Consider the following 12500-nt stretch of genomic DNA (forward strand, 5'->3'; position numbering starts at 1 on the left):
TACACTTATGAATATCAACAGTGATGCATTACCATTGAGCCTGGACTTCAGCGCCATTATGCAGTTTCATTCAGTATGCAAGTGACTGTGTGTAAGGTTTAAAGCGTTGATATACTGTTGATTGAATTTAGTATGAATTTTGTATTCACGTGTGTGTGTGCGCACGCTAATTTTCTTGCACATTGATTGAATTTAGTATGAATTTAGTATACGTTTAGTCACGTGTGTGTGTGTATTACAATCTTCTAATTCTTCTCCCTGTGATTCTTTTTCCAGGACCAGTTTGATAACCTCGACAAGCATACACAATGGGGGATCGACTTCCTGGACAGATATGCAAAATTTGTGAAGGAGCGGCTGGAAATCGAACAGGCATATGCAAAGCAATTAAGGTAGTGCCCCATGCCCCTCCAACCACTCATCTGCTTGCTAAGAAACTAATCCACCAATAAAATATCCGTGTCCTGAAGTGACCTCCTCCGTAATCCACTGGGCATGACTGATGAACGTGTGAGAATGAAGTGATTCGTTTTGAACTCTTATTAAATCCTCTCAAATCCAGCTTTTGAGCCCGGCGGGTAAAAGTCAACTTTATGTTAATGGCGAGAAGCTTGTTTGAACTTAGGAAATGTGACTATTTATAGCAATGTTTGTTTGGAATTTCAGAATCAACCACAGTGGTCAAGTGTTTGTGAAGTGACGAAGCACTGGGCTAACCACAGTGGGCAGATCGTATATAAATAAACAGTGATGACAGCAGTGCAACCACGTCATTTGCACATTGTTGGAATGCCTTTATTCAGAAGAGCTTAGTTAATGTACACAGGATATACTTGCACCAACGACCATACTAGCGGCCTTGGGTTTGAGATTATTATATAGGCCTACTGTTGCCTACTGGTCAAACCCAGGGCCTTGGCGATCCCCTGTGCGAATCACCTCGTCATCAACATCAGTAGCCTCAAACTGGTCTCAAGTGTGCGCATGATGAACTTGTGTCGGGACACTAGAGGTTCACAAAGAGAGTGAAATTGAGCTGCCGCGTTAGTACGAGGTGTGTGTGTGTGTGTGTGTGTGTGTGTGTGTGTGTGTGTGTGTGTGTGTGTGTGTGTGCACGTGTGTTTCTCACCCGTTTGCTGACAGGTCATGGTATTGTGTTTCACGTGTGACCTTCATGCCATGTCTCCTGTGCTGGGAAAGACTCACTTTTTTTCACAGACTCAGTTTTTTCCCCCCATACAACCTAAAGGGGCCCAGATATTTTGTTACACTAAGCTAATTTTGTGCTTGCTTGCTTCCTGTGACGCTTGTTTGTAGAACCAACCAACCACATATACAGCTATCCTCTTTTCTTTGGGACCAATTTAAACCACTTCCTCCAGACATAATACCATAATAGAGTGGGTTAAATGAAAATAACCTCCAGAAGATTAATCCTATTGTCATGTTGAACTGTAGAGGAGCTACCATTGAAATGAAAAGAGATGAGAAGATGATAAAACGGTAATGGTCTACCTCTAGCCGTGCTGTGGCATGTTTTGTTAAGGCCCAACTCAATTCTTCCTCCCCTCGTTCCGTATGAATGATCTATATGCCTCTAACTGGGGGACCAGTAAATGTTTTAACTGGTGTGAGCTTGTGCGTGTAAAAACCTGCGCTTCCTGTTTCATGTATGCGACTCCCTCTCCCCTGAGGTGTCAGTCGCGTTCCTCTCTCCCTGCCCCCCACCCAGAATGCAACGCTGTGTTGCCGCCACCCCTGCAAGGCACAGGCAGATGAACGAGGAGCTCCAGCTGCGACCCGTCAGCCCCATGAGGCCTCTACCCCTTTCCTTCTCTCCCTCCCTCTCCCTCTCTCTCTCTCTCTCATTCTCTCTCTCCCTCTCTCTCTCTCCCTCTCCCCCTCTCTTTCATTCTCTCACTCTTACTCTCCCCCTCCCCAGGGTCCTCGGCTGCGTTGCCTGGTTACGGCGTTGAGCCCTCACCCCCCTTCTCAGAGTCCCTGTGGTAGAAGAGCTCCCCTCCTAAATCTACCTGACACACACACATACATACACACACACACACACACACACACACACACACACACACACACACACACACACACACACACACACACACACAGTGCAGCCAGCAGAGCTACTCTAAACAGCAGTGGCATTTACCCACGTAGAGCACGTTTGCTTTACTGTCTGGGAATTCCAGTTTGAGGTCCTCAGCTGTTGGCAGTCGTGTGAACATGCAGGAATGTATCAGATTAGTCTTTAAAGAACACACTTCCTCTGCTGAAACAGCCATCTGAGAGGCATCTGAGAGGCAGGAAAGCACAAGTGCACATCACCCCTTTTCATTTGTCCCATACAGGATATGCTCTAGCAGTTCATCTTAACCAGTCAGCTTTTGTTCCACTGCAGTAGAGTCCCATTTAATGCCTTTAAAGGTTTAGAAGATAATTCAAAGGGAAGTGCATCGGAGGAATTATACCAGTTTGGAAGAGTGTCTTACTCAGATGTATATAATATTCTATATATATTTTATCATATATAATATTATAATTGCTTTATGCTATATATTATATTATTGTATATTATAATTATTATTACAGTTAATCATTCCAGTAATCTCGTTTAGATGCCTTGATGATGGTTCTTTGTTATGCTCATGCGTTGACCATTATGGTTTTATTATGGTCATGCTGTGAATTTATTGCACCCGTAATTGAAAACACTGCAGTACGGTATGGAAATCTCTCAGCATTGATCTCAAGCTTCAGAAATGAGCCCGTCTGTCTCCTTACCTCCCCCAGGATGTTTATATGACCCCGTTTAATAAACCTGCTCTGGAGTGGTAGAACCGACCCTGATCTGGGGTGGTTGAACCGATCCGTTTAATAAACCTGCTCTGGGGTGGTAGAACCGACCCTGTTTAGTAAACCTGCTCTGGGTTGGTAGAACCGACCCTGTTTAGTAAACCTGCTCTGGGGTGGTAGAACCAACTCTGTTTAATAAACCTGCTCTGGGGTGGTAGAACCCGACCCTCTTTGCTAAACCTGCTCTGGGGTGGTAGAACCGACCCTGTTTAATAAGCACCCAAATCTCTGCTCGTGTTCCTGAAGAGCACTCCAGATGGGTGTATCCCAAACCTAGAAGGGGGATGTGTTCCATTGACCTCATTCTACATTAACAGTACAGGGATGGTGGAGCCTGATGTTGTTATTGGAGCACGGTTGGGGGTTGAAATTGGGGGAGGGAGACGGAGTTGCCTCTCCTCCCTGTGTGTCTAAACGCAGCCCTAGTCCTCAGGAGGCATCCTTTCTCATAGAAAACAGTTTTTTTGTGTTTTTGTCCTTATTTTCATTTTTGTGCAGTACGGTAAAAGGTGGTTGAGGCTTTGACCTACTTCTCGACTTCCATGTTTTTAGTCAAACATAAGGGAAACATGGTGGCATTCATGTGTGAAAAGAAGTCCTGTGGTGTTTGTTTCTTGTTCAGCATTGTGTTTTGTGGTTTGATAAGTGCTGAGGGCCAGTTTATGTTGTGTTTTTTGTTTTGGTTGCATTGTGTGTTGCAGTTGTGTTGTGTTCTGTTGTGTGTGTTGCAGTAGTGTTGTGTTATGCCCTGAAAATCTGTCCTTTCGTCCTTCACAGGAACCTGGTGAAGAAATACTGCCCGAAACGTTCCAAAGACGACGAGCCCAGGTATGCTCTCCTGTACTGCCCTCACTCTTCTCCACTCCTCCTGATGGCCCAGACCAACGACTGGAAAAAACAAAATCACCAACGTAAACCCAGTCAGTAGTGAAGCCACTGGAAGAAGCTAAACAATTGGGGAGATTTAACCAAATATAGATCAATTCTGACCAGGGGGCATGGTTTTAAAGACCTCGATAAACAGAGGGTAGCACTGTAGCTGCCTGGCTACTCTAGTTGTTGGCTGCAGCAACTCAAGCGGTAGAACCGATTGTTTCCGGGTATCTTTTTTTCGTACCTTTAGTACTCAGTGACTTGGAGAATCACTCTATGTAAAAAAAAAAATGTCTGGAGATTTCCTTTAATGTGTGGACTATGCCTCCAATTTTGCCAAAGAGGCTGACCAAAGTTGCCCTCATGTCCTCAAGTGACCCTCATGCCCACATATCTTCAGAACGTAAGTGCATGGCGCCATGACGTGCATGCTGTGCATGTTTACTGCAGTCATTGTCCCACACTACCTGCCTCTCCGACCGTCCCAATCTCAATGGCACCCATTTGCATCCCCACCAAAGGCCTTTGAGCCTCATGTGGACAGTCCCAGTGAGCACGCTCCCTCCGTGTCCAGTTTAGAGGAAGACATGTCTCCGCTGGTGGCCGAGACATCAATAAGCTCCTTTACACTTCTGATGGAGTATAATGATCTGTCAACGACAGCGGAGGCAGCAGCTGCCAAAACTGGCCATGGAGAGAGAGAGAGGGAGACTCTTTACAGCCTCCGGGCATGTTTTACCGTCGCCTGAGAGTCCAGGCAGAGGGGACGGAGGGGACCAGGGAGTGACCGCACCAAGCTCCCGTCCCGCTAATGAATTGCATTAGACACGCACCATTTGAGCCTCTGTGTGCGCAGCCTAACGGGCATTCCTGGGCGCCAGAGCCCTCTGATGTGTGGGCAGGACCGTGGGAGGGAGAGACGACGGGGGCGGCCTTCAAGGGGATGGTGACGGGGGGGGGGGGTGTTGGCTCTGTGTGTGTGTGTGTGTGTGTGTGTGTGTGTGTGTGTGTGTGTGAGAGAGAATACTGTACGTGTATGTGTTTTATATGTTTTTGTGTTTATTCATTTAAGTGTGTGTTTGCATGTGTGTGTGTCGGTTAGAGTCTGTGTATGTCCGTGTGTGTGTGTTGGTGAGAGTCTGCATGTGCGTGAGTGTGTGTGTGTACTGTATGTCTGTGTGTGAGTGTATGTGTGTGTGTACTGTATGTCTGTGTGTGTGTGACTGTGGCTGTGGAGACCTCCCATGCCCCAGAGGGAATTTTCTAATAACGTGAGCTGAGCCTGACCTGGAGGATGGGCTGGTCTGTAGGCCTTTATAATCAACACTGACCTCAATTGTCAGCCACACACACCTGCCCTCCTCCCCAGCAGCAGAAGTAGGGCTTTCACACACTCACTCTCACACACACACACAGACATACAGTACATCACTACATACACACACACTGACACCACAATATACCGGTACTCTCTTTCACACACACACACACACACACACACACACACACACACACACACTCTCTACTCAAATCTACTTCATACATCAGTACTCTTTTTTCCCCTCTAGGTTACGGTGATGCATTAGATTTGCATTCATTAGATATGCATCTTTTTTTCCTTTGAATAGTGGATATTTTCTTTGTCAGTGTACATAACAGTGATAATCACTAGATCTCTTGTTAGAAGTTCTCATGAAAGATGGAAACATGCTTTGCCTGTGGTTTGCTGTGTTTGCCATGTTTTAGTGTAGCATGAAAAGCTGTCTAGATGTAGTAGCTCTGCGGCTGGACCAAGCTGTGGTGGCCGTGCAAAGTATCCTCCAGGGGAACAGACAGCAGATGGCACAGTTAGGTGCAGACAGAGGGCCCAGGGAGGAGAGGAGCTATCCAGCAGTTTACTCACTGTGCCTGAGTGCTGGAACTATCCAGCAGTTTACTCACTGTGCCTGAGTGCTGGAACTATCCAGCAGTTTACTCACTGTGCCTGAGTGCTGGAACTATTCAGCAGTCTGCTTAGTGTGCCTGAGTGCTGGTGGCTCTCATTTAGCAGAGAACTTTTCTGTGGGAGACAGTTTGTACTGTCTTAGATGATCTTAGATGACTCACAAGGCTTGGGTTTCCACAGACATGTAGTATCTGTACCGAAGGTCTCAGTAAATGTACAGTGATTTATGAAGACTCACACACATACGCTTTCACACACTCAGGGTTGTTGATATCTTGTGAAAGCATTTCATTTTGGACTTTGGCCTGTGTTGTGTTAATGGGGACTTTCATAACAAATGTATACAAGAAATATGTCCTCCTGCTTTTGAAGTCTTTTGTGAAGGATTCTGCTACAAGTAAACAGATGTATGCTCTGTTCATGAGTTTATTTACTGATGAAGTCCAGTACATGTCCAGGAATGTGTCCTGTTTGCAGGGGTGGGGTGGTAGAACCGACTTGTTTTGTAATGGTTTCTGGGGGGGTGGTAGAACCGACCCATTCTGTAATGGTTTCTGGTGCAGGCATGTTCTGTTAATGGGGACTTTTGTCATCGATTTAGTCCATAATGTAGACTCTAGAGGGATATGTTCTGCTTCTGTTCTGGTCTCCGGCGTATGTATATGGGGTATCCGCTGGGTCTAAGAAAGTCAACAATTTAGTAATCTCAATTTTAGGCCTTGAAAAGTCTTAAATACATCCAGATTTTGCATACGAGGTCTTGAATTACAATTATTTATTCAATTGTTTGTAATGTATGTATGTATGTATGTATGTATGTATGTATGTTTCAAAAAATGCATTGGTGGCATTCATATTGTTTCAATGATTTGTAGTTCTTTCTTGAGGATACAGGTATTGGTACCCTGCAATAGAACTACAACTACTACTTAATTTTTTAATTTTTCGTACTTAATGTATGTCTTACATTTAAAAAAAAATCTTAGCAGGCTTTTCATAAATTATTCTGATTTCTGCCTACAGGTTCACATCCTGCATCTCCTTCTACTCTATCCTGAACGAGCTGAATGACTACGCAGGTCAGAGAGAGGTCGTTGCCGAGGAGATGGGACACAAGGTGTATGGTGAGCTGATGAAATACTCACAGGACCTTAAGTGTGAGAGGAAACATGTGAGTACACATCACAAATACACACTCATATGCCCACACAGATACTGTATATGCACACACGCACACACGCATGGTTTAGTGTGTACACAGTTTAGGTGCAGCATGGGAGAAGGCCTTTGCTCCCATTGTGGTGAGCCTGACGTTGGTATTGTCAGTAATCCAGCTGTAGATGACTGTAGTGAATGGGAGGGTGTATAGGTCTGTAGGAGTTCTGTGATATATGGAGGGCTTTCAATGGATCAACAATCCTGTTGATGACATTCAGAGACAGGGAGCCACACATACTGTACACATGTACACACACGCACACACACACACACACACACACACATATGCCCACACAAATACACAAACATGCACACATATATGATCATACATACAGACACACTCACGCAAACAGACTCATGCAAACACACACATACATACACTCATATATATATATATATACACACACACACACACACACACACACACACACACACACACACACTGCTCCACGCTCAACCAGAAGTTGTTCAAACTGTCAAGAGAAATTAGGGATGACTATTTTCCTCCTGGAACAGAGTGGTCTGGTTGAGTGGCCAAAACACACATTTAAAAGTACTTGGCCATGATTAATATGGTGACACAACTGTTAAAGCATTCTCCGGAAATTTTCAGATCCAGTCGGCCATTTTTTATGTTTGACTGTTATATGTTTCTCTGTGTATATGAGCATACTGGCCTGTGGCTGTCTGCATTTTTGTATTTATATTCTCTCTCTCTCTCTCTCTCTCTCTCTCTCTCTCTCTCTCTCTCTCTCTCTCTCTCTCTCTCTCTCTCTGTGTGTCTGTTTGTGTTTCACAGCATCTTCAGGAAGGCAGAAAGGCACAACAATATTTGGACCACTGTTGGAAACAGATGGACAGTGTGAGTAACTGAGAGGACTGCGTGTGTGACACACACACACACACACACACACACACACATAATTACTCATCCAAACACAAGCACAAACATAAGCTCACTCTCACTGTCACACACACGTGCAATCACACACACACACACACACACATACACTCACAGTTAAATATGTGATGCTATCTTCAGCTCTTGCCAGGTCTGGAGACCTATGAGCCATTTTGGAGCTGAGCACAGACACACATACACAGATACAAATCCATACACACACTTCACTATTACGCACACACACACACACACACACTCACACGCACACATACACTTACACACACACATTCACACACGTGAATGCGTGTGTGTGTGTGTGTGTTGCCGTGTCCTGCTCTGTCCGACTCTGGAGACCCTGTGAGCCTCTCTACGGGCCCTAGCGTTAGCCTGGGCCAGCAGCAGCTGAATCTCCCATCAGACTCTGCCATGCTGTCATGCGTTAGGTATTCCTCTTTGTTGCTCCGCGCCGTGCTGCACTGTCACGTAATGCAGCACAGATGCTCGGGCAGCAGGGTAGCCCCACACTTCCCCACACTTTTATTTCTTTGCCCACCCCCCACCCGTACGCCATCCACTCTGTTAGTTGCCTGTTTATTTACGAACATTTTCTCCAGCTACTGCCCTGGTGCCAATGATCCAGTCCTCTGGTATGTTGCATTGAGCTCAATGAGCATCAAACCAGCTAATAGGCTAACTGAAATAACACCCATGCCAATCTCTAGGTATGGTGAAGGGTATGTGATGATGTGGGGCTATTTTAATTCCAAAGGCCAAGGTAACTTTATCAGGATGCACAGTATTCTGGATCCATGAAATAACTGGCCTTTAAAAATAAAAATCTGCCTGTCTCTATGGGAATTTAACATAGGGGTGCCAATACTTATGACCCCTATATTTTAAGGAAGAACATTTATTTATTTATGATACATTATTCATTCACTAAGAAAATTGGTGTCCTTAAAGGTTAGATATTTCCTCATTTTTCACTTAAGGCATTAAGATCAATTTCTAAAAGATGATTTTATATTCCTCTTTTCAGTCAACTTTAGCATGGGTGCCAATACTTTTGGCCAGCACTGTAGGTAAACACACTCCTATACATATAGGTCTTGACGACATGTTACGTGTTTGTCTTCTAGAGCAAAAAGAAGTTTGAGCGGGAATGTAAAGAAGCCGAGAAATGCCAGCTGCTCTATGAGAGGCTGGACAACGACATCAACGCCACCAAGTCAGAAGTGGAGAAGGTGAGTGGCTGCAGTTCCTCTCTCTGCCACTAGTCCTGGGAGCAGCAGGTTTTTTAGTGTGGTAGTGCCAATTTGCAGCCGACATTGGAACGGATGGAGCAGACACGTACCAGAACCAGAATCAGACTTTTTGGTACTGAGCCCAGCTCAAATTTGGCAAACTGAGGGAAATGTTCTGGACTGACATATTTTCTTTGAACTTTTAAATTGGACCCTTTTTGTTTAAACATTCCAAGTGGAGCCAGGTCCATTTCCAGCTCCTTTATGAAATGTGTTGAAATGTGTGGGGTTCTAAAGCTCAGCCTGCGGTTCTTCTGCGGTTCCTCAGGCCAAGGCCCAGCTGTACCTTAGAACACACATGGCGGACGAGAGCAAGAACGAGTACGCCGCCCAGCTGCAGACTTTCAACCGCGAGCAATGGAAACACTTCAACTCGGCAATCCCACAGATCTTCAAGGTGCGCGACCTTCGACCCACCCCTCTCCTATGCCAATTACCTCAAACCTGTGTAAATCACTGCAGATTAGGATGATTTTCCTCTAAAAATGGTCTGATTTCCAGGTCAACTCTCTGTAAGGTACGATCATCAGTGTCTGACCAAAATTAGTCTGAACAGGCAGTTTTTTTTTGTAGGCAGTTGGAAGTTGTTGAAATTTCCTTGGTTAAAAAGGTAATCATTATCCTGAAAGCAACCGTACAGCATCCAAAAAGCAACTGGGCATATCGACTACAGCAGTTTCATTTGTCATTGGGATCCCCTTTTTCCTTGGTTACCAAAGAAACATGCATCAACATTGTAGACTTTCAAAAGAGAAAAGCTGTGTTTTGTTTTAGACATATTTTGTCTCTGAGAGCAAAACGTGTCCACACACAGGGACTTTCCTTTTGCATTGCTTTGTGCAACTTTTTTGGAAAATTTAAAACATGATTTGTTGTGGCATTTTCAGTTTCTCTGTGTAAAGGACACATCTGTGAATCACTTGGTTTGATCTCTCTTTGCATCACCTTATATAACCTTGGCTTTTAAGAATTAAAAACAGAACTGGATGTTTTTCTTAGACATTTTTAGTTACCCCAGGTAATGAAGCATCTATGAAGTGCTGATTTTCCTAAATGAGAAGTGCTCCTCTTAAGTCTCCGTATACAACTCCAATTCTTAGAAATTAAAAACAATAAAAAAACATCAATCTGTGACTTCCAGATGTTCTTTATTCTTTAGACTCAGCGCATGTTTTCATCTCCTTTCATAGCCTTGGCTTTTATGAAATAAAGACTTTTTGCTTTTTGAGGTATTTTGAGATGTCAATAACTCATCACTGATTATTTGTGTCTCGACTCATGCTTTGTGTCCCCCCCCTCTGATGACTCGTGTCCCCTCTTGATGACTCGTGTCCCCTCTGGCCTTCCTCCCACAGAACCTGCAGGACATGGACCAGCAGCGGACAGTGAAGCTGGGTGAGACGTACCGGAGCTTTGCCGAGGTGGAGCGCCGTGTCGTGCCCATCATCTCCAAGTGCCTGGAGGGAATGGTGTCGGCTGGAAAGGCCGTGGACGAGAGGAAGGTGAGCAATGATTGGGTGGAACGGAAGACATGTTGGAGTGGTTGGGGAGAGACATTGGGTTGGGGGAGGGGGAGTGGTTGGAGAGGGAGAGATGTTGGGGTGGGTTGGTGGAGGGGGAGATGTTTGGGTGGGTTGGTGTAGTGGGAGATGTTGGGGTGGGTTGGTGTAGTGGCAGATGTTGGGGTGGGTTGGTGTAGTGGGAGATGTTGGGGTGGGTTGGTGTAGTGGGAGATGTTGGGGTGGGTTGGTGGAGGGGGAGATGTTTGGGTGGTTTGAGATGTGAAGGAACATCTTGCCACATGTGCAGAGCAGGTGCTGGAAAGTCTTGCGAAGTGTAACAAGACAGAAGAAAACATTTTATCAAGGATGCATCCAGGATGTACTAATGGATAATCTTAACCTAAATGTTTGAATCTTAGTGCTTTTATTCTCCTAAGCTTGTTGGATGTCAAAAGTACACAAATCCAGGTGCAGGCACATAGATATATCTAGGTCTTTCCACCATAATATTTTGAGGTTTTTTTAGGTTTTTTATGTTTAGCTTTTACGTGATCATCTAGGATAATTGGCTGTATCCAAATCAATGGCTCCAGCCCTGGATGCATGTTTGGCTGTTTATAAGGCTGTTGTGTTGCAGGCCTGCTACGGCAGTCAGAATGGTCCAACCATATTTATTCATTTATGCATTTAGCTGATGCTTTTATCCATAGCGACTTACATATGTCTATTGTAGGGGCCAGTCTCCCTGGTGCAATTCGGGATTAAGTGCCTAGCTCAAGGATGCTACGGTGGCAGTCCGGAATCGAACCCATGACTACTGCATGCTAGCCAAGTTCCTTAGCCACTACTCTACCAATATATATATACATACACTACCACCTCCCTATATGGATGGAGACCATTGAGCTCAGATGCAGAGACATGACTGGTTTGTCCAGCTATAGAGGGCGTGATGATGTGCTTTTCCTGAGACGTGAGTGCAGCTGCTCGGTGACCTCCATAGAGCCCGACCCAGATGCTGCGCCCAGGCTCACACTCCCTGGACGCTCCTAAAGAGCTTCTCCCCCTGTCCTGAGTCCTGGTCACTGGCTCTACAGTACGTCTGCCTGACCTCAGCAACACTCATTCAGCCAACCCGCCCACAGCAGATGCAGTGACCACAGCTGTTTTCCAATCACAATGTGTTCTTAATGTCTTTGACTTAATGCTGTTGTTTTTGTTATTGTTTTGTCATTATTTGTTTGTTTCATTTGTTTTGGTGTACAGCAAAACATAATACAAACCTATAGCCACCCACCCAGTGCTAGGACAAAGGTTGAGTTGTCTGAATTAGACCGTATCTGAGGAGAAGAAAACTCACTGATGAGATGATATTCCTCTCAGTCTAATGAAGTCTAGGGTGGAGTCAGTGTGGGATTTGTTCATCTTGTGTGTTTAAGGAGCTCCCAGAGTTGGTGGGAGCACTTTTCCTAATAACTGTCCTAACTTCCCCAGAGAATGTTCCACGTTCATAGCCTGTGTTAGCCATGGTCATTATTTCAAATGAATGTCTGAATGTCTAAATCCACTGTAATGATTTTCTCTCTTTGTTGTTTTTCGGTTTGGTCTGGTTGGTTTTGTTGTTTAAGGATTCAACCATCGTGGTGGAGTCCTTTAAGTCCGGCTTCGAGCCTCCGGGCGACTTCCCCTTCGAGGACTTCAGCCAGAACATCCAGCGCACCGGGTCGGACGGAACCATCGGCACGCCCAAGAACGAGGGCGGCAAACCCGACCCCAAACACTCAATAAGCAAAGCCAAGAACAAGCTCTGGCTCTTTGGTAAAAAACCAAAGGTGAGTCTTGTCTTGTCTTGAGGGGTGTCTTCTCACCCAGACGGGTCCAAAACAGTG

At 45.1% G+C, this 12500-nt stretch overlaps 1 protein-coding gene across 3 annotated transcripts in view; it reads left to right on the forward strand.

Moving 5' to 3' along the window:
• fnbp1l (formin binding protein 1-like) overlaps positions 1-12500 on the forward strand; it is a 46880-nt gene that overhangs the window by 25919 nt on the left and 8461 nt on the right. For all 3 annotated transcript variants that reach the window (XM_042057340.1, XM_042057339.1, XM_042057338.1), the window contains exons 2-9: positions 277-392; positions 3646-3696; positions 6710-6857; positions 7704-7766; positions 8945-9049; positions 9378-9506; positions 10465-10611; positions 12240-12443. In XM_042057340.1, the coding sequence (XP_041913274.1) occupies positions 277-392; positions 3646-3696; positions 6710-6857; positions 7704-7766; positions 8945-9049; positions 9378-9506; positions 10465-10611; positions 12240-12443 (963 nt within the window). The remainder of the gene's footprint in view (positions 1-276; positions 393-3645; positions 3697-6709; positions 6858-7703; positions 7767-8944; positions 9050-9377; positions 9507-10464; positions 10612-12239; positions 12444-12500) is intronic.

Source organism: Alosa sapidissima, chromosome 12 (genome assembly GCF_018492685.1).
Source record: "Alosa sapidissima isolate fAloSap1 chromosome 12, fAloSap1.pri, whole genome shotgun sequence".
In the NCBI taxonomy this organism is placed as follows: Eukaryota; Metazoa; Chordata; class Actinopteri; order Clupeiformes; family Clupeidae; genus Alosa; species Alosa sapidissima.